This window comes from Ovis canadensis, chromosome 22 (genome assembly GCF_042477335.2).
Source record: "Ovis canadensis isolate MfBH-ARS-UI-01 breed Bighorn chromosome 22, ARS-UI_OviCan_v2, whole genome shotgun sequence".
In the NCBI taxonomy this organism is placed as follows: domain Eukaryota; kingdom Metazoa; phylum Chordata; class Mammalia; order Artiodactyla; family Bovidae; genus Ovis; species Ovis canadensis.
Genome location: NC_091266.1, coordinates 48170862 through 48191713, shown reverse-complemented (window position 1 = coordinate 48191713; position 20852 = coordinate 48170862). Strand labels below are relative to the sequence as shown.

At 42.8% G+C, this 20852-nt stretch overlaps 1 protein-coding gene across 5 annotated transcripts in view; it reads right to left on the bottom strand.

Moving 5' to 3' along the window:
• ACSL5 (acyl-CoA synthetase long chain family member 5) overlaps positions 1–20852 on the bottom strand; it is a 59432-nt gene that overhangs the window by 13978 nt on the left and 24602 nt on the right. For 4 of the 5 annotated variants that reach the window (XM_069567101.1, XM_069567102.1, XM_069567103.1 and 1 more), the window contains exons 2-10: positions 15389–15573; positions 11703–11811; positions 6053–6117; positions 5824–5925; positions 3460–3559; positions 2308–2486; positions 1512–1544; positions 1372–1423; positions 476–549 (exon numbers count right to left, since the gene is read on the bottom strand). In XM_069567101.1, the coding sequence (XP_069423202.1) occupies positions 476–549; positions 1372–1423; positions 1512–1544; positions 2308–2486; positions 3460–3559; positions 5824–5925; positions 6053–6117; positions 11703–11811; positions 15389–15544 (870 nt within the window). In that variant the 5' untranslated portion in view covers positions 15545–15573. The remainder of the gene's footprint in view (positions 1–475; positions 550–1371; positions 1424–1511; positions 1545–2307; positions 2487–3459; positions 3560–5823; positions 5926–6052; positions 6118–11702; positions 11812–15388; positions 15574–20852) is intronic. The other variant, XM_069567105.1, reaches the window with a different exon arrangement.

The window sequence follows — 20852 nt, the reverse complement described above, 5'->3', positions numbered from 1 at the left end:
TCTAGGACTGCCGCATCCAGTTGTGCAGACGTGCCCTGGGTAACTCTAAGGGCTGCTCTAACTGCACTGAGTGTGGAGATCTGCAGTGACTCTGACAGAGCAAAACTCTATGGGACTTCCCCAGAGGTCCAGTGGTTAAGACTTTACCTTCCAGTGCAGAGGGTGTGAGTTCTATCCCTGGTCAGGGAGCTGAGATCCCACGTACCTTGTAGCCCCCAAAAATCAAAACATAAAACAGAGCCAATACTATAACACATTTGATAAAAACTTTAAAAATGGTCCAGATTAAAATATATATATATATATATAGCTTAATAAATAAAAGGGCAAAACTCCAGACAAAGATGTACCGGTATTCATCCACACTCAGGCCTTCAATCTGTTTTTTCCCTCTCTGCCTCCTCTCACTTTAAGATTAAAATCTTACGACAGATTGACATTTTAATGAGGGCCTCGTTTTCAATTGACCACTGACCTCCACACATTTGAGAAAACCAGAAGCATTGGAAACAATATTTGCATGGGTTAACATGGCTCCTTTGGGATCACCTGTAGGAGACAAGTGGTGGAAAGATCCAGTTAGTGACTAATAGGTTGTCTCTGGCATTGAAATGAGAAGCCACACTCATTTGGTTCTGTTCCATGGAGCCAGGAACTTCTGTCCCTGAGTCTTTTTATGAATGGTGTATATGCCTCTGCTTATGAATGACTGGTTCCCCCAGAAACTCTACTCTGCATTATTAGCCTTGTGCTACCACACAGGGTGCAGCCGCAGTCACAGATAGCAACAAAAAGAAGACCCCAAGTGACCCCCACTCTGCCTTGTGCTGTCTTCATGGTGAAGACTTCAGATGTAACAATATTACCTAGCCATCACTTTATAAACAGGGCACAGTGGAATGGCTATAACTTCTAGATTATGATGGTTCAAATTAAAAGTTATTAAGAGTTCTAATAGCTAGCTAGCTACATGGAGGGGGAGAAAGAGGACACAGACTGATCTGTTTAGATCTACCACTGGGCTATCTTGATTGAGTGAAGCCATTCCAGTGATTGAGAGAGTGGTAGGCTCTCTCAATTGAGAGAGTTAAATTGAGAGAGTGGTAGGCTGGGGGAGGAAGTTGACTTTATGAAGCCATCTTTAAGGCCCTTCCATTCCATAGCATGTCAACTGCTCCCGGTTGTTCATTGAAATGTGTTTGCTTATGCTTGGGTTTTTCTAAGTGGGAAACCATATTCAGAAGTCTTAGATTATAAGTCCCCAGGATAGGGCTGCTTGTAAAGTATATTTACCAGCCCACCAGACGTCAGTGACTCAAGCCGTGTTTTTGGCTATCTAGGGGCATCTGGGGCAACTTCCTGGGCACTGACCTGTGGTCCCGCTGGTAAAGCAAATGATGCTCAGATCTTCTGGAGCAGGAGGCTGGAGGGGGAAGCATAGGAGCTTAGTCCACTGCGAGCTTTGAGAGTTGAAGATGGCAAGACTCAAGATCAGGCAGAAGAAAACTTACCACGGGTTTTCTGAAGTTCTCTTTGCCTAAATTCTGCATGAACAGAAAAGCAAGAAAGACTTTAGTTGAGATAGACAGTCTTAGGACCAATACAGTCCTCTTTTCCTTTTGCATGTGAATACCTCTGCTGGAATACAACCCAAATTCCAACCCAGGTCAGGCCTCAAAGCCAACATTCAGGCACAATGGAAGCCTCAGGGTAGAGTATAAGTTCTTTCTAGAATACCAGCTTATGAAGGCAGATCCCAAATGTCCAAACTTCCCATCAGACTCTCAAGGTTCAGTCTTCCAGGACCGCTGCTAAATCATTCTAAATAAAATGAATAGTTGACATTTCAAGGCTTACTGCACATTATATCACTGTCCTGAGCACTTTATGTTCTCTCATTTAACTCTTTAAATCTCCTCTGTGAAGCAGGGATGGTTTCATCTTCATATGATAGAGAGGGAAGGGAAGATGTGGTGCAGCTGGCCCCAGGTCACATAACTAATGGATGTAGAACCAGAAGGTGAACCTAGGAAGCCTGATTCCAGGATCACCCCCCCTAACTACTGCTGTATTTATAAATTCTCTACTTGGAAGTCTGTCTGCTGGCCACAGACCTTCCTCCCTCACTGGCAGGCTTTCTGAGTTGTCTTGGGGAAATGATTCCCATAGCTTAATATCATGAGTGTAATTGACTCCTCCCCTGCCACCTCTGGAGGACATCAACTTGCTTTCTTGTATGGAAGTCCTGCAAGTTGCCCACAGTGTGAGACCAGCCTTCTGGCTGGCAGTTGAGCTTCAGTCCCCTACCTCAGCATCAAACAGGGATAAGATTTCAACTCCACACTTCTCCCCTCTCTTCTTCAGGTCTTCCTCAAAGGGATCCATGAGGATGACCAATTTCAGGCCTGGGGTGAGGCCCTTTTCCACATTACTGATCAGGACTAATGCCTTTTGGGGTGTATCACAGATTACCGTGGTGATATCAGCTGAAAGCAGAAAGAGAGACAGAGGTCAGCCTCTTGTGTTGCCGTGCATCCGATTTTCTCGCAAAGAGGAAAAGACTTGAAAATGTCAGAACTACTGGATCCCTTAAGGAGATTATGTTTGTAAATCAGATTTATAATGTATAAAATCTGAAACATTCCATTGATAATAAAATTAACTTAATTGAAACAGAAGCACTTAGTTTCCTTGCACACTGCCAACCGTTTATAGTTTCTAGAGGAGCCACAAAATTCCTTCAGGTTAAGAATACAGACAACATGCTTGGTCACATATGTGGACCTGTCCATTTGTTTTGTTTGGGGGCATGGGGAGGAGGGATTAAAAAGGGAAGGAGAGGGCAAGTAGGATTTTAGCAGACAAGTATTTTATGATTTTTAATGGTGGCAATTGCTTTGATACTTGTTTACACAAATCAAAACTTTCTGATTAAGTCTATAGTTCCAATGGATCTACTCACTTAATCTACCAGTTCTGTGATGGAAGGTAACATCTAGTATATCTCTTATTTGCCCATTGAACTTGAATTTGTTTCTCTAGCAATAGTCATTTTGTCTACAGACTCACCATGGACATTGGTACATGCTGGTGAACTATACTCATTTCAATTTACAAGAGTAGGAAATTAAACCAGTAGTTTCATAGTGATACAGTCAATTAAGTGATTTATTCACTCACTCTATGGCCTTTCATCCAGGGTGGCCAGTGAAAATAGCTCACTGCCAAACTATATTGTCATATTATGCCACCTTGAAGCATTTCATTGAAACTTCTGAGTATATCCCTGATTCATGGGCTTTTTGTAACTTCCCTCTAAATTATATCCTAGGTGCTACAGGACAAGAGAGACTTGAGCATTTTTCTGATCACAGCATTCTAAGTCTATTAACAAAAACCAATGAGGAACTACTCATCCTCAAGAAAGAATCAAGTTAAAATGTAATAGCAAAGTTTTACCCTTGTTGATGATGTATATGACAGCCTCTGCTCCCAAGGTGTCATACAGGGGCACAGCCACCATGGAGTACGTGTAACAGGCGAACTCAGAGATGACCCACTGTATGGAGAGATGTTCAAATAAGGACTAGCACATGCTTTGACGACAAAGTGTGTTAATTCAGTCATTTAGTCAACAAATGCTTATTTGGTGGCTCTGTGTTAAAAGAAAGAATCTTTAGTAGTGGCATGTGAAGTCTAGTTCCTTGACCAGGGATGGAACCCAGACTCCCAGCATTTGAAGCACAGAGTTTTAACCACAGGACCATCAGGGAAGTCCCCTCTAATCTCTTTTTGCGTGTGTGATGCTTTAGGGACTGCCATTGCTGATGCTATAAAATATAATTAAATAAAGGAGATAAGGTGGGTACCAAGACAACTATAAAACAAAGGTGGAGTGTAATAAGTTCTATCCATAAAAGTTACAGAAAGCATTAGGGAGTCTTAAGGAAACAGAGTCACTCTCAGGGGTGGAGTAAGGCTATCTGGAACTACTTTGGGAAAAGTGACGGAAATTGGGCAGGGCTCTGAAGGACAGGTAGGATTTGGGTATGGAAATAGAGACAGAGAAGGATGAAGGAAGTGAATGAACAAAGCAGAATTGCATGACATGACTACATATACATCAGAGAGCATAAAGAGTGACAGGAAGTGAATTGGGCTGATGGGTCAGAACCTGATAATGGTGGGTCTTAAGTGTCAATATGAACTGAATTATGTTCCCCCTTAAATTCATGTCAAAGGCCTAACACCAAGGCAATTGTTTTTGTTGATAGCACCTTTTAAAAAGAATTAAGGTGAAATGAGATCATAAAGCTCAGCTGGTAAAGAATCTGCTTGCAATACGGGAGACCCTGGTTCGATTCCTGGGTTGGTTAAGATTCCCTGGAGAAGGGATAGGCTACCCACTCCAGTATTTTTAGGCTTCCCTGGTGGCTCAGATGGTAAAGAATCTGCTTGCAATGTGGGAGACCTGGGTTTGATCCCTGACTTGGGAAGATCCCCTGGAGGAAGACATGGCAACCCACTCCAGTATTCTTGCCTGGAGAATTCCATGAACAGAGGAGCCTGGCGGGCCACAGTCCATGGGGTCCCAAAGAGTCAGACGTGATTGAGAGACTAAGCACAGCACAGCACAGAGCACACGAGGATGGGACCCTGATCCAATATAACTACTGTCCTTACAAGAAGAGGAAGACACACTGGGGATGGCAGAGAAAAAGTCAGGTGAGGGCACAGCAAGAAGGCAGCTGTCTACAGCCAAGAAGGGAGGCCTCAGGAGAAACCACACCTGCTGACACCTTGATCTTGAACTGGAGATCTTGAATAGACTCCAGGACTGTGAGAAAATTAATTTCTGCTATTTAAGCCACCAGTCTGTGGTATTATTTTCATGGCAGCCCTGATAGACTAAGATACCAGGTTTGATGTTAAGTTCCTGAACTAGAGTCAAGGATATCTCTGAGGCTGGGTTAAGGGAAGATGAATATATAGATGCACCCAGAAGTGCAGCCAGGCCTGCCCCCACCTTGGATTTTCAAACAACTGGCTTGGGTAAGCATATGTCATGCAACTATTCCAAAACACACCAGGGTTTTTCTCTGAGGATATTGGGTCTAATGACTTCACCTGAACTTGGAGATAAGCTTAATTCCAATCATTTTAATGTCTACAATCTGCTTTCAACTCACTGTGGAAAGCTGGCTGCAGCTGGTCTCAGGAGAAGTGGATGCCTTGGTCACTAGCTCAGGGACAATGTGCAAGTTCGAGTTCTAGTACCAAGTCATCCCTTTCCACGTCATCCTCAAGCTCCTATTTGCCAGTCCCCTCACAGCTTCCTTATTTTCCTCATAGGACAAACTGGCTTAAAATGACACAGAACTGGGAACACACGAGCAAAGCCCAGTCACCTGCAAATAGTGCCAGACATTCAGCCAAGATTAAGGAGGCCCAGCACTACAACCCTTTCAACTGGGACAATATTTAAAGAGTCTGGGTCTTTAAACTGCTTTCATAAGTCTTCATCAAGAGTCAGAGTGCTGGATTTGGGGTAGGGTTTAAAGTCCCTGATGGCTCAGAGGTTAAAGCGTCTGCCTGCAATGCGGGAGACCTGGGTTTGATCCCTGGGTTGGGAAGATCCCTTGGAGAAGGTAATGGCAACCCACTCCAGTATTCTTGCCCGGAGAATCCCATAGACAGAGGAGCTTGGTGGGCTACAGTCCACGGATCGCAAAGAGTCGGACACGACTGAGCGACTTCACTTCCACTTAAAGTCTTTAGACTTGGCCCCGACTCATTTCTTTCAGTTAGTTTCAACACAGTTACCTCTGGCCTGTTCTGAGCAAAGATGCCAACCAAGCTGTCTTGTGATGGTGTATGTCCTTTATGCAAGAGACAGGAGCCCAGGTACTCTGCTCGATCAGACACCTACAAAAGAGAGAGGTAGAGAGAGAGAGAGAGAAAAAAAAAAGCAATCAAGACTCCAGAGAGAACAAATTAGCTCAGGATACCACATAAGCAAAAGAACGTATCCAAAATCATGGGCCTGACTTACCTGTTTGTAGGACAGCCATCTGTAGGGCTGGTTTGGTTTTCTATATCCCAAGCAAGGCCCATTGTCTAAAAACAATATTAAGAGAAAATCAGCTCCAGCTGCAAATTCTCTGGACCAGAGAAAGTAAAAGGAGGTTAGGAAGAGACAAGACACAAAGGATAAATCCAGTAAGGACGCAGGCTTCTCTTACGTGCCAAGGAAATGCAAAAGTGATAAGTACTCAGTTCTCAAAGACAGAGAGAGCCCTGAAAACTGCATCTGCAACGTTTAGGAAATGCTGAAAAGCAGGGGTGCTTCCATCTTGGAATATGTGGCCTCCATGGTAACAGGCATTTGGGGAAAGCCATGAATACGGACTAGCCCACATGACGTGAACAAGCAAAAACCTACAAGCGAACACAAACAGCCATATTGGGTAATCTTGGACTGAGTTTCCCTACAATAAAAAGGGGCTTGGCAACCCACTCCAGTATTCTTGCCTGGAGAATTCCTTGGACAGAGAAGACTGGTGGGCTGCAGTCCACAGAGTCACAAAGAGTCAGACATGATTGAAGTGACTTAGCATATGTGCACAGTAAAAAAATATGCTCATAAAAATTTAGACAAAAATACAAGTCATCAATAATCTCATCACATAAACACCATTATCAAGACTGATATTAAGTATTTTCTTTGATACTTCCTTTGATTGTTTCAAGGTTATTTTCATTATTTTTGATATATATTTCACATATATTTTTGGTATCCTGATTTCTTTCCCCATTTTATACAAATATTCCCATTATTATTTCTTCTCTACAGAGATTTTAATGGCCTTATTATGGCCAAGTAGTGAAGGATTCTAGTGTATAGCTGAATTGATCTCATTTTGGGCATGGAGATTGTTTCCAAAATTGACACCTCAAATAATGCTACAATACATATTTTCAAATTGATCATTTCAAAGTTAGAACATTTCCTTAGAATAGAGTATTTTAAATGAAATAACTGGGTTGGGAAGGGTGGCAGGAGCTGGGGGTGAGGACAGTTGGTTAGAAAGCTCAGGGTTTGTTTTTTTTTTTTTAACTTTTTATTTTGTAGTGGGGTACAGCCGCTTAACAATGTTGTGACTCTTTAGGAGAACAGTGAAGGGACTCAGCCACATGTATATATACACCTATCCAATCCTCCCTCAAACTCGCCTCTCATCCAAACTGCCACATGACATTGAGCAGAGTTCCATGTTATACAGCTCAGGTTTTTGATACCCAGCACCACATTGCTTAGGGAATCAGCTGGGACAATTTGCCTTTTCTCCCACCAGCAAATATCAAGTCATAGACACTAAATAGTCACTTTTTTTTTAAAAATAGTCACTTTTTAATATGCCTTCTGGTTTAACAGATTTTAAAAGTTATTACTTTAGTCTAAGCTTCTTTCACAGCTATTAAAATGGGACCTTTTCCCTTATTTGTTAAGCTTCATTGACTTTCATGAATCAGTTGGTAACATACTTTATATGTGAGTGTCTGCTGAGACACAGACTCATAAGTAACTACAAGAGCACACACTAGTATACAGAGGAGCAGTTGGGTACACACACATGGACATTAGCCTTGAATATTTTTACAACTGTGTCTCACATTTGACAATAGAAGAATTAAACTTCTGAAAATCGAAACTATTCTGCCTTATTTAAAGTTAGAGTAAGTCTGGGAACATCCACTTACTAGAGGAAATAGTCATTTCAGCCACAGAAGTCACAGAAGTTACGGTACTTATGAGGCTACGGAAATGCCCTAACTGGCTGAGAAACCCCCATATCTAAGCCAGAATGAAACTGAGTTATAAATAGGAGCGCAGAAAGGAAGGAAGTTTTACATAGAGGATCTAGCCACATTGCTGAGGGGATTTCAGTTCTAGCCAAAAGGAAGCATTCAAAGAGAAGGTTATTAGGAATTCAGAGGCAAATAAGTGAACTTCCAGACTAAGTGACAGAGGAGAAAGGAAAGAGAGCAGGAAAGAGACAGCCACATTGACTAAAGAGATTTTTTTTTTTTTTTATGAACATGGAGACTATTCACAGGAAACATTAGTGCTTTTTCTTTCTGCTGAAACAGCTGCATGGAATGCTCAAGAAGTCAAGTCTCAGACTGAGATGTTCCTTGAAGCCCGGCAAGTCCTGCTTTAGGGGCTCACAGCCACTGCTCCAGCCTTCAGTGTGTGCCACTCTACCGATGGACTGGTTTGTACTAACATTAACCCCCAGCAATACGTACCTCTCATGGTCCCTAGCTTACTCTGTGCTGCCACATTAACTCATTGGGTCCTCCCAATAACTATCACTATCCCCACGGAACCAAGAATCATGAACTTGAACGGCTTCAAGCTCACTCATTAAGTGGCAGAGCTGATAAGGGTGAGAAAAACTCTGTTGCATCTCCTTATCACTTCCCTATGGATAAAAATACTAGCAGAGGCCCACGGTCAAGGAATAAGTCAAATAATTGGCCCAAGGGGGTACCAACTAGGGTTTCATTAAACTCTGTGCCCTAATCAGCTTCACTTTGATTAGCCAAAGTCCTGACTAGGCAATAGCCTAGCCTTTGATTAATTTAATTAACTTAGATCTTCTGTTCTAAGACATGGCCATCTATAAAGAATCCACCCATTAACAACTTCTCAGCAAAATTGGGGCCCTAAGCTAGGTAGAGTTGAAACTTCAGCACACAAAGCCCTTGGAGAGCTCTGTTTAAAATTCATATTTGGAGGAGAAGGGGACAACAGAGGATGAGATGGTTGGATGGCAGCACCGACTCAATGTACATGAATTTGAGCCAACTCATGGAAATAGAGAAGGACAGAGAAGCAGTTCATGGCATTGGAAAAAATTGAGCAGGACTTAGTGACTGAACAGCAACTATCTGGAATTCCAGTTCAGTAAAATACAGTGGAGCAGAGGATCTATATTTTAAACACTACCTGCAGGTAATTCTCCCCAGAGAAGGGCATGACAACCCACTCCAGTATTCTTGCCTGAAGAATCCCTGAAGAGAGGAGCCTGGAGGGCTACAGTCCATAGGGTCACGCAGAATCAGACACACCTAAAGGAACTTATCACACATGCGTGCAGGTGATTCTCAACATGGACCATCTACTGGGTACGGATTAAAGATAGAGGTTGTGTGTGTTTGTGTTAAGTCGCTTCAGTTGTTTCCAATTCTTTACAACCCTGTGGACCATAGCCTGTCCATAGAAATTTTCCAGGCAAGAATATTGGAGTGGGTTGCCATGCCTTCCTCCAGGGGATCTTCCTAACCCAGGGATCAAACCCATGTCTCTTAAGTCTCTTGCAGTGACAGGTGTGTTCTTGGCCACTAGAGCCACCTGGGAACCCTATAAAGATAGAGGTTAGGGCCAATGCATTCCATCCCAGTTGTAAGCAGATTTGTCATTTTTTTCTATGGAAATAGGCTGGATTTTTCATGCCTACTTACATGAGAAGCCAATTTATCTGTTTAGCTTTAATTTAACATTGAAAAAAATTCTTAATGAAGGTATCCTATATGCCACATGCTGTGTGCTGAATGACTTGTATCTATTTCCAATAACAATCTATGCTCAGTGAAGAAAACTTCAAAAAGTGGAAAGTCTCAAAGGAAAGTCTATTGTATTAGCTATATACTATCTTAAGTTGTCAAATAAGTAAACAAACTAGCGGTTGGTTTGTTTTTGTTTGTTATATGGATAGAAATCTAAACCAGTACTGATGTGGAGCCAGAAATACCAAGTACAGTCCACTCTGGAACCTTCAGATAGAAGCTTTCTTTACAATAAACTTTCATTGTCTTGACTGCTGGTGGCTCAGACAGTAAAGCGTCTGTCTACAATGCGGGAGACCCAGGTTCGAGCCCTGGGTTGGGAAGATCCCTGGAGAAGGAAATGGCAATCCACTCAGGGATTGCCTGGAAAAGCCCATGGTCAGAGGAGCCCGGTAGGCTACAGTCTATGGGATTGCAAAGAGTCGGACATGACTGAGCGACTTCCCTTCATTGTCTTGAAGAGCAACAACTTCTACAAAACACTCAAGAGTTGATGTAAAATAAAATAATCTAGAGGGAGACTTAGATTTCAGTATCAGCATCAACATTTTCTAGCTCTGTCACTTTCAAAATATTCCTGAACCTCTGAGTCTCTATTTCCTCACTTTAAAAAAATGAGGTTGGACTGCCCTGTTGGTCCAGTAGTTAAAAATCCACCTGTCAATGCAGGGAACACGGGTTTGATCCCCGGTCCAGGAAGATACCACATGCCTCATGACAACTAAGCCAGGGCACCACGACTACTGAGCCTGCATACGCTCTAAAGTCCCTGCTGCACAACGAGAGGAGCCACTGCAATGAGAAGCCTGCACACTGCAACAAGAGAAAGCCCTCTCGCCGCAACTAGAGAAAGCCCGTGAGCATCAGTGAAGACCGAGCACATTGATGACTGATGACATTGATGACTGATTTATTGATGACTGATACAGAGTTGGACACGACTGAAGTGACATAGCAGCAGCAGCGTAACAACTAATCCCTGAGGTGTAAGAAAATAAGTAGATGCTATCCACGCAGTACTGTAGTTAGTACTCAACAGGAATTGGCTGTTAAATATTGTCGTCAGTTCAGTTTAGTCGCTCAGTCGTGTCTGACTCTTTGCGACCCCATGAATTGCAGCACGCCAGGCCTCCCTGTCCATCACCGACTCACGGAGTTAAAAGGCAGAAGGGAAGTAGAGGACAAAAAGTCACATAGGTAAACCTCTACCTGGACAGAATATCACCCTAAAGAAAAAAAGTTATAGGGAGAGTGGGACTTCCCTGGTGGTCCAGTGGCTAAGATACCGACCTTCCAAAGCAGGGGGTCTGGGTTTGATCCCTGGTCGGGGAACTAGATCCCATATGCCATAACTAAGACCTGATGCAGCCAAATAGATACATTAAACATTTTTTAAAAAATATAGGGAGAGTTAGAAGCCTGTTGATTTTGAAATGAAGTTAGTATACCCAGCATTGTGTTCAATGATATCAGATACAAGTACTGAACCTTGATGTACTTGTTTCATTCACTGAAAATGAACCTACCAAAGGTCATGGGATAATGCTTCTAGGAAAGTCCAAAAGACAATTACCTTCTGTGATACTAAGAGCAGCAACAAGGGCCAGCAGTACAATACTAGGGGCAAGGTCAAGGTAAAATGTCAGGAGGCCTGAATGTTAATTCTAGCTCAGATTCTATAATGCAGGGAGCTACATTTATGAAACACATCCTCCTAAACAAATGTACTAGTAAATCAACCAGAATATTTTCCTACTGTTAACTCTTCAACAACAACTTGGCCAGGAAGTTCTCCTTGTATTAAATGAGAACCAGATTCAGAGAGGCAAAGTGGTTTGTGCAGTCACACAGCTAGCAATAGAAAAATTGGATTTCAAGCCCAAGTCTGTCCTGCTACACAGCTTCCAGCACCCACCCAGATCCTCTGCTAATGTCCCTGCCATGCTGTATTTTTAATTCTTCTCAGACCACCATATTTAAACAAAGTTTTAGAAGTGAGACAGGGAAGGAGAGGTAGGGAACAAGAGCCCACCTTGGTCTTACCGGCCAGGGGAAACAGCCAGGCTTACCAGACACAGCAAGTCCTCTTTGGAAGATTTCATATAGCGTCTTGGCATCTGAGAAGTAGTAGTGTAGTAGGTCATTGTCCTTCTGGAAAATACTTCTCCGTGCTCCTCCCTAAGACACAAGACTGAGTTTAGGTCAAGCCTGAGTCTTTCCCCACCCTTTCCAAACCTGTATGGATTGAACTGAAAAGAACATAAATACCGACTATTGAGGTCACACTGATGTCTCTTTTAGTATTCAATCAATCAATTTTTTTAAGTCTCAAAATTGTGGTATCTTCATATCAGAGAAACCCAGAGATTGCGGCAGTTATATTTTTGGTAATTTCCCTCCACCTCCCTAGATATATGCATATGCACTCACTCACACACGTATACACACACACACATACACACACACACACACAGGAGAGACAATATTATAGTTATGTGCTGTGCTGGGCTTAATTGCTAAGTTGTGCCCGATTCTTTGTGACCCCATGGACTATAGCCCACCAGGCTCCTCTGTCCATACTCTTCCCTAAGACACAGAATTCGGAATTCTCCAGGCAAGAATACTGAAGTGGGTTGCCATGCTCTCCCCTAGGGGATCTTCCCAACCCAGGGATTGAACTCAGGTCTCCTAAATTGCAGGCAGATTCTTTACTATTTGAGCCACCAGGGATGCCCTTTTATAAAAAATCATATTAAGTTTAAACATCTATCAAATGCATACTATGTTCAAGGCACTGTGCAAATATTGTAGATGCAAAGTGGGTTAAGACAAAAGTACCGCCCGTGAAAGTGAAGTGAAAGTGAAAGTGAAAGTGAAAGCGCTCAGTCTTGTCTGACTCTTTGCAACCCCATGGACTATACTGTTCATGGAATTCTCCAGCCCAGAACACTGAAGTGGATACACTTTCCCTTCCCCAGGGGATCTGCCCATGACTGCCACAGAAATGAGAGTTTTGGGAGTTGGGGTAGGGCGAGAAGGGGACAACATGCAAATATAATACCATGATGTTCACACTGTAATAACAACATATGTTTTGGAAGATGAGTGAAGTAACCAATCCTGAATCAAACAGAAAGCCTACAGAGAAGAAAGAATATTACAATAGAGACTCTGAAGACAGTAAGCATTTACCAAAAATATGTGGTTTCATAGAATGGAGGGAAAGGAGAACAGTTCAGAGTGAAGGAATAGCCTGAATAAAGATGCAGAGGAAGTAACAAGGATTCACTGTATAGCACAGGGTATTACACCCAATATCTTGTAAGAACCTATAATGGAATATCATCTGCAAAAAAAAAAAAAATCACTATGTGGTTCACCTGAAACAAATAATTGTAAATCAACTATGCTTCAACTTAAAAAAAAGAAGGCAAGAAAACACATTGCAGATTCTGATGGGCAGCTCAAGAACATGGTATTTGAGAATGAGGGCATAGCTAGGGATATGTCTAGAAATGCCATCTGGAACTTTAGGATCCAGTCCTGATCTAGATATCCTGGAGCTGACATAGGAGCTAGAGGTATGATTCAACCCTCATGAAAGTTAGAGAAGCCTTGCCATCCATTAAATAGGCATTCAAAACTGCAAGTTACTACCAAGATAGTGGCTATGAAAGTCCAAGAGAGCCCATGAGACTCTAACAAAAGATCTGACTTAATCTGGAGCATCAGGGAAGATTTCCATCAGATGTCACATTAAGTCAAGACATCAAAAACAAAGTTCTGTTTCTAGGAAAGAAAGATGGGGTCTTGCTCTCTACTTACATAGACAGCATTGAGGAAGAATGAAAGATGATTCAACTTTTGGCATCTGGGTAAGAAGAGATGCATTTAACTGAGACAGACCAGGAGCGGAAGCAGGAAAGGGTGCAGGTGTGTATGCAAGAGTGGTGTGTGTGTGTGTGTGTGTGTGTGTGTGTGTGTGTGTATGCACATCAATATGTAAGGGAGAAAACATGCAATAAAAAGATGAGTGGAGCCTGAGGTACTCAAGTGTCACTGAGATGAACTGGAACTCAAAAGAGAGGTCAGATTTGGGTGTCAGAGCCTTTCAGGTACATATTCATATCATATTAGAGGGAGGTTTTCTCAAAAGCTGTGAGGATTGAAAGCAGGGATTGGCAGACTATAATTGGGGCCAAACATGGCTAGCCAATTCTTAAATAAAGTTTTATTGGAACACAGCCCTGCCCTCATTTACATATCTCTTGGTGCTTTCTCACTCTAACAGCAGAGTTGAATAGTTGCAACCCAACCCATGTGGTCTGCAAAGCCTAAACTCTTCACTATCTGGCCTTCATGGAACAAGTTTGCCAATCCTTGCTTCAAAGGAATCAAAAGTTGGTGAGATTGAAACTCTAGGATAAAGAGAGGAAAGAATCTAAGTGACAAAGAAAGACTATCTTGGAATTAGGAAGAAATCCCACTGAAGGATATGATGAAATGCAAAGGAAGAAGTTTTAAGAAGGAAGTGTCAAGTCAATTGAGAGGAAGAATCGTTGAATTTATTTTTTAAATTTATTCTTTATTGAAGTATACTTGATTTACAATGTAGTGTTAATTTCTGATGCACAGCAAAATGATTCAGTTATACACATATATACATTCTTTTTTATATTCTTTTCCACTATGGTTTATGCCAGAATACTGAATATAGTTCCCTGTACTGTACAGTAGTAGCTTGTTGTGAATCATTGAATTTAGAAGTTAGATTATGAGTGATGTAGAGAAGTCTGAGGGGATGATAGTGATAAAGGTCAGACCTCAGTGGGTTGAAGTTCATGAAGGGAAATCAACAGTCTGCTCTTAAAGACTCAGGGGAAAGGGATGATTGAAAAGACATGGCAGCCTGAAGTATCGGGATTATCGGGACAGTAAGATGCTGATGAAAATCTTCCAAATAAAAGGGAGGGTGGTGGAGAATGGAGGCAACTTGGAGTCAGATTCCCAACTAGGAGCACAGAGTTTGTAACAAAATCAGAAAGGGTTAGCTTTAATGCTTTCTTCTCTGAGAAGTGTTGAAGATGAAAAATCATGAGAGAGAATTCGCAGCGCTATCCCTTAGAGTTCAGAGATATAGGAAATGGTATGATTTGCTAAAATGTCAAGGAATTGAGGGGAGAAGCCCAGTTCAATGTCTGTCAGTTTTAAGAGAGACTATTAACTCAAAGCTGGAATTGAATTCAATAACTTTTTTTTTTTTTAAACCATTCTTAGACATGGTGTTTCTCAATGAAAATGTTCTTTTGTCTGCAGAGTCCTAACTCTATCATCTAGACTGTGGGTCAGCAACGTGTTCCTGCAACAGGCTAGATAGTAAATACTTTAAGCTTTGTGGAACACATACTGTCTAGCCCTTTCTTTTATTCATTTTACACATCCTTTGAAAAATATAAAGAATCTTCTTAGCTTGCTCACGTGGATAAAGGTGGATTTTTGCTGCATGCTATAGTTTGCCAATCCCACATCTAGATTTTTGGCATCATAAAACCAGTAAAACCTGTGATTTCATTACAAACAAAAATGTACCATTACTAGAACTTTCAACTTGTAGATTTTCTATTTATTTTTGCTAATCAAAAAGGCTTACTTTCCCACACTACTCCCAGTCTCCTTTACCACCTCTCCTAAGGTCCTGAGTTACAGTTTGTGTTCCATGAAGGCTGACAAACTGCAAAGGTAATTGGCATGTTACCTCAATTCCCACCGACTGCTTGTTCAGATCAACATGAGGCAAGGTGGGCTGAGGTCTGTTAACCAACCACAGGAAGATGGCGGCTCCGAAGGTCAGGATGCAGATCAGTGCCGGGGTTGGAAGTGGGGAAAACAAGAAGTTAAAGATAAAAAGCATCTTTATGAATAGCAGCAGGAAATTCAAGCCTGTAAAAAAAAAAAGGAAAGAAAAAGAGGAAATTGCTGTACTCTTTTTTTGCTCAAACAGCTCTCTATGCTTACAGAAGTTACACACACATACACAGCTTCTAACCCTCCAAATAGCCATGGTTAACCACTCTAGCAGCTGAATTCCTCCCACTGTTTACCTTAGCAATGTCGGAAATACTAGAATACGTTCTCCATCCTGGCTACTTGACTGTCCTCCCACAAGTGGGAAAGGATCAAAGGAAAGAGGTTAATCATTTCCCAGACAATTTTGAGAAATGACTACTGCTTTATTTTTTGGTTCACAAACCCTAGAAGAAGCCCTCTGGATCCAACATAAGCTGGTAGTGAAAGGAGGGGGCTCCAGAGAGCTTTCCCACCCAGGCAGACGGAGGGTCATGAAGGACTCTTACGACTGCTTCTCCCTAGTATCAGCCAAATAGAAGACGGAACCTCTGGAGAGGTAATATCACCCATCTTAGAAATTATGTGCTATCCTGGGAAGAACATTTCCTGCTGGCCCAGATATGCCTTGCTCATTGCTTTATTTTCTGAGCCATCAGGAGAGTCTCAGAGATCAAAAGCATGAAAACTTGCTGGGTCCAAAGTCCTCTTTCTCCAGGGAACCTGGAGGAATCATTTTTATCAGAGACAACTTTAGCCAGGTCTGCAGAAAGGTGGCTGGAGAATGGGCCTGACACACGGTAGCCGGGAGGCATTGAAGATTTAAGCCAGGAAGAGATCTCTAGGAATCAAAAGAAACAAAATCTTCCCTTCACAACTCAACTTTACTTGTAGCTTCCAGCCAGCTTTAGCTTCAAACTACTCTATAACGAGGCATTAACATTTGGGTAGATCCTAGGACCTTATTCTCACTGACATTACTCTTCCAGGTCTTGCCTCAAAACTTTCAGACTTGATTAGGGCAATAACAGCAGCAAACATATGAGCACCAACTGTATGCCAGGCACCAAGCTGGGTTGTTTGCATGGATTATCTAATTTATTTCAACCAATATCACAAAGTTACATTTTACAGATAAGAAAATAGAAACTCCCAAAAGTAAAGTGACTTCTTGTCCAAGGTCATTCACCATTTCCCACTGCTGCCTCCCCATTAAAATCGACAAAACCACAACTCATTTCCTCCTTACAGAGTCTAGCCATAGAGTTCAAGGAGGCTGAATTCATCCAGCAGCTTATGAGTCACCTCAAAGGACGTTCAGATGTTGTGCATGTTTCTCCAGTAGTCATGGGGGGATGGGAGAGTTGGACCATAAAGAAGGTTGAACACTGAAGAACTGATGTTCTCGAACTGTGATACTGGAGAAGACTCTTGAGAGTCCCTTGGACAGCAAGATCAAACCAGTCAATCCTAAAGGAAATCAATCCTGAATATTCACTGGAAGGGCTGATGCTGAAGCTGAAACTCCAGTACTTTGGCCGCCTCATGCGAAGAGTTGACTCATTGGAAAAGACTCTGATGCTGGGACGGATTGGGGGCAGGAGGAGAAGGGGACGACAGAGGGTGAGATGGCTGGATGGCATCGCCAACTTGATGGACATGAGTTTGAGCAAACTCTGGGATATAGGGAAGAACAGGGAAGCCTAGGGTGCTGCAGTGCATGGGGTCGCAAAGAGCTGGACACAACTGAGCGACTGAACAACAACAAAAATTTACTATAATGCTCTACAGAACAATATCTCAAGAGACAAGAGCAAACATTCTGACTCAAAATCAAGAGAGTGAATAAAGTCCAACAAAGAACTTTATCAGATCAAACTCACAGTCACCATTCGAGCTCTGAGGCAGCTGCCACTAGCAGGCATCTGGAAACTTCTCCGTTAAGAAAAACAGTTCAGCCCACTCTCACAGAGGCTTTTATAAAGCCTAGAAATTTTGGGAGGGAGCAGGAACAGTCACAAGAAACCGTGAGTCACTTTTCATCATTTTTTTCTGCCTCTAATTGGTTATTATCTGAATTTGGAGTAGTCCCTTGACATTGTTTGGAGGAAAATGGAACTTCCAGAGCCTGAGATGACTGTCCCAACTCTGGTTTCTTCCATGTTGTGTTAAGGTGGAAAAAAAAAAAAAAGAAGCTTAAAAATAAAAGCCAGATCCCCAGGTGGTAGGTTACCTAACAACAGGCGCTGTTGTCACAGTCTGCCAGGATTCTGAGAGCTGGAGTTTTGGGAATCTGGCTTTACCCAGGCTTGTATGATGAAGCGGCAGTCCAGGAGGCAAAACTCATTCAAGAGCCAGCCATGCGGGACACTGTCTCTCCAAAGGCCGGCCATCCCAGCCAGGCTGATAAGGGGGGCCGCCCCAGGAAAAGGTGCGAAATGCATAGGAAGGCAGCAGTGAGGAGCAACCTGCTTTGTGCTCACCCACCTCTGCCCACTGGCAACCTCTCCGGCCTCAGCCTGGATTCTGCCACCAGTCTGTTGGTGTCTTAGGATCTGGGATTCTGCCTTCTGCTCTCATCCCACCCTCAAATAAGAGATTTTTACCTGCACCCCCTTTTTGGCCTCAAGAACAAGTTGTTGCCCTTCAGACATTTGCTCTCATCTTACGCAAGGCAGATTTATGTCTTAATGGGAGATTTAATGGGAGACTTTGTAAACAAAAATTTCAAAAGAGGATTAAAGGTTAAATGTGCCAGGGTAGGATGGGGAGGAGAAGGCAATGGCACCCCGCTCCAGTACTCTTGCCTGGAGAGTCCCATGGACAGAGGAGCCTGGTGGGCTGCAGTCCATGGGGTCGCTAAGAGTCAGACACGACTGAGCGACTTCACTTTCACTTTTCACTTTCATGCATTGGAGAAGGAAATGGCAACCCACTCCAGTGTTCTTGCCTGGAGGATCCCAGGGACAGGGGAGCCTTGTGGGCTGCTGTCTCTGGGGTCGCACAGAGTCGGACACGACTGACGCGACTTAGCAGCAGCAGCAGGATGGGGAAGAGGGGGGTGAACTTCCTGGCAGGTAACATGAAGGGAGGAGAGAAAGAGCCCTTGGCCTGTCTAACAGTGGCACTCGCTGTCCACACCGGCTGATTCTTACAGTGTAGTAATGTGGGCCCAGGGTCATTGAAAGGTCAGATTTTTTTTTCTCTAGAAAACCTGCAACACTGGATCTTTATGAAAGCTAAATTTTAACTTCTGGTTAATGAATACAGGTCTGGCACGGTATAAATGAAAACTTAGTAACTGGGGACTTCCCTGGCGGTCCAGTGGATAAGAATCTGCCTTCCAATGTAGAGGACGTGGATTTGATCCCTGGTGGGGGAACTAAGATCCCACATGCTGCAGGGCAACTACTGAGAATGAGTACTCTGAAGCCCATTCACCAGAACTAGAGAAGCCCAATGACGCCGCTAAGACCCAACACAGCCAAATTAAATAAGTGAATAAATATTTTTTACAAAGGGGGGGGTGGGGGAAGAATGGACATATGTATATGTATGGGAGGGGAAATACATACACATTAGGTTTAATTAATCTGGATGATGCTCTACCAATTCTTCAGCCTTCATTTTATACATCAGTTCAGTTCAGTTCAGTCACTCAAACGTGTCTGACTCTTTGCGACCCCATGAATCGCAAGACACCAGGCCTCCCTGTCCATCACCAACTTCCCGAGTTCACTCAGACTCACGTCCATCGAGTCAGTGATGCCATCCAGCTATCTCATCCTCTGTTGTCCCCTTCTCCTCCTGCCCCCAATCCCTCCCAGCATCAGAGTCTTTACCAATGAGTCAACTCTTTGCATGAGGTGGCCAAAGTACTGGAGTCTCAGCTTTAGAATCATTGCATCCAAAGAACACCCTGGGCTGATCTCCTTTAGAATGGACTGGTTGGATCTCCTTGCAGTCCAAGGGACTCTCAACAGTCTTCTCCAACATCACACTTCAAAAGCATCAATTCTTCGGTGCTCAGCCGTCTTCACAGTCCAACTCTCACATCCATACATGACCACTGGAAAAACCATAGCCTTGACTAGATGGACCTTTGTTGGCAATGTAATGTCTCTGCTTTTGAATATGCTATCTAGGTTGGTCATAACTTTTCTTCCAAGGAGTAAGCATCTTTTAATTTCATGGCTGCAATCACCATCTGCAGTGATTTTGGAGCCCCCCAATAATAAAGTCTGACACTGTTTCCACTGTTTCCCCATTTCCCATGAAGTGATGGGACCGGATGCCATGATCTTCGTTTTCTGAATGTTGAGCTTTAAGCCAACTTTTTCACTCTCCACTTTCACTTTCATTAAGAGGATTTTTAGTTCCTCTTCACTTTCTGTCATAAGGGTGGTGTCATCTGCATATCTGAGGTTATTGATATTTCTCCTGGAAATCTTGATTCCAGCTTGTGTTTCTTCCAGTCCAGCATTTCTCATGATGTACTCTGCATAGAAGTGAAATAAGCAGGGGGACAATATACAGCCTTGATGTACTCCTTTTCCTATTTGGAACCAGTCTGTTGTTCCATGTCCAGTTCTAACTGTTGCTTCCTGACCTGCATATAGGTTTCTCAAGAGGCAGGTCAGGTGGTCTGGTATTCCCATCTCTTTCAGAATTTTCCACAGTTTATTGTGATCCACACAGTCAAAGGCTTTGGCATAGTCAATAAAGCAGAAATAGATGTTTTTCTGGAACTCTCTTGCTTTTCCCTTGATCCAGCAGATGTTGGCAATTTGATCTCTGGCTCCTCTGCCTTTTCTAAAACCAGTTTGAACATCAGGAAGTTCACGGTTCATGTATTGCTGAAGCCTGGCTTGGAGAATTTTGAGCATTACTTTACTAGCATGTGAGATGAGTGCAATTGTGTGGTAGTTTGAGCATTCTTTGGCATTTCCTTTCTTTGGGATTGGAATGAAAATGGATCTTTTCCAGTCCTGTGGCCACTGCTGAGTTTTCCAAATTTGCTGGCATATTGGATGCAGCACTTTCACAGCATCATCTTTCAGGATTTGAAATCACTCAACTGGACTTCCATCACCTCCACTAGCTTTGTTCATAGTGATGCTTTCTAAGGCCCACTTGACTTCACATTCCAGGATGTCTGGCTCTAGGTGAGTGATCACACCATTGTGATTATCTTGGTCTTGAAGATAGTTTTTGTACAGTTCTTCTGTGTATTCTTGCCACCTCTTCTTAATATCTTCTGCTTCTGTTCCATACAATTTCTGTCCTTTATAGAGCCCATCTTTGCATGAAATGTTCCCTTGGCATCTCTAATTTTCTTGAAGAGATCTCTAGTCTTTCCCATTCTGTTGTTTTCC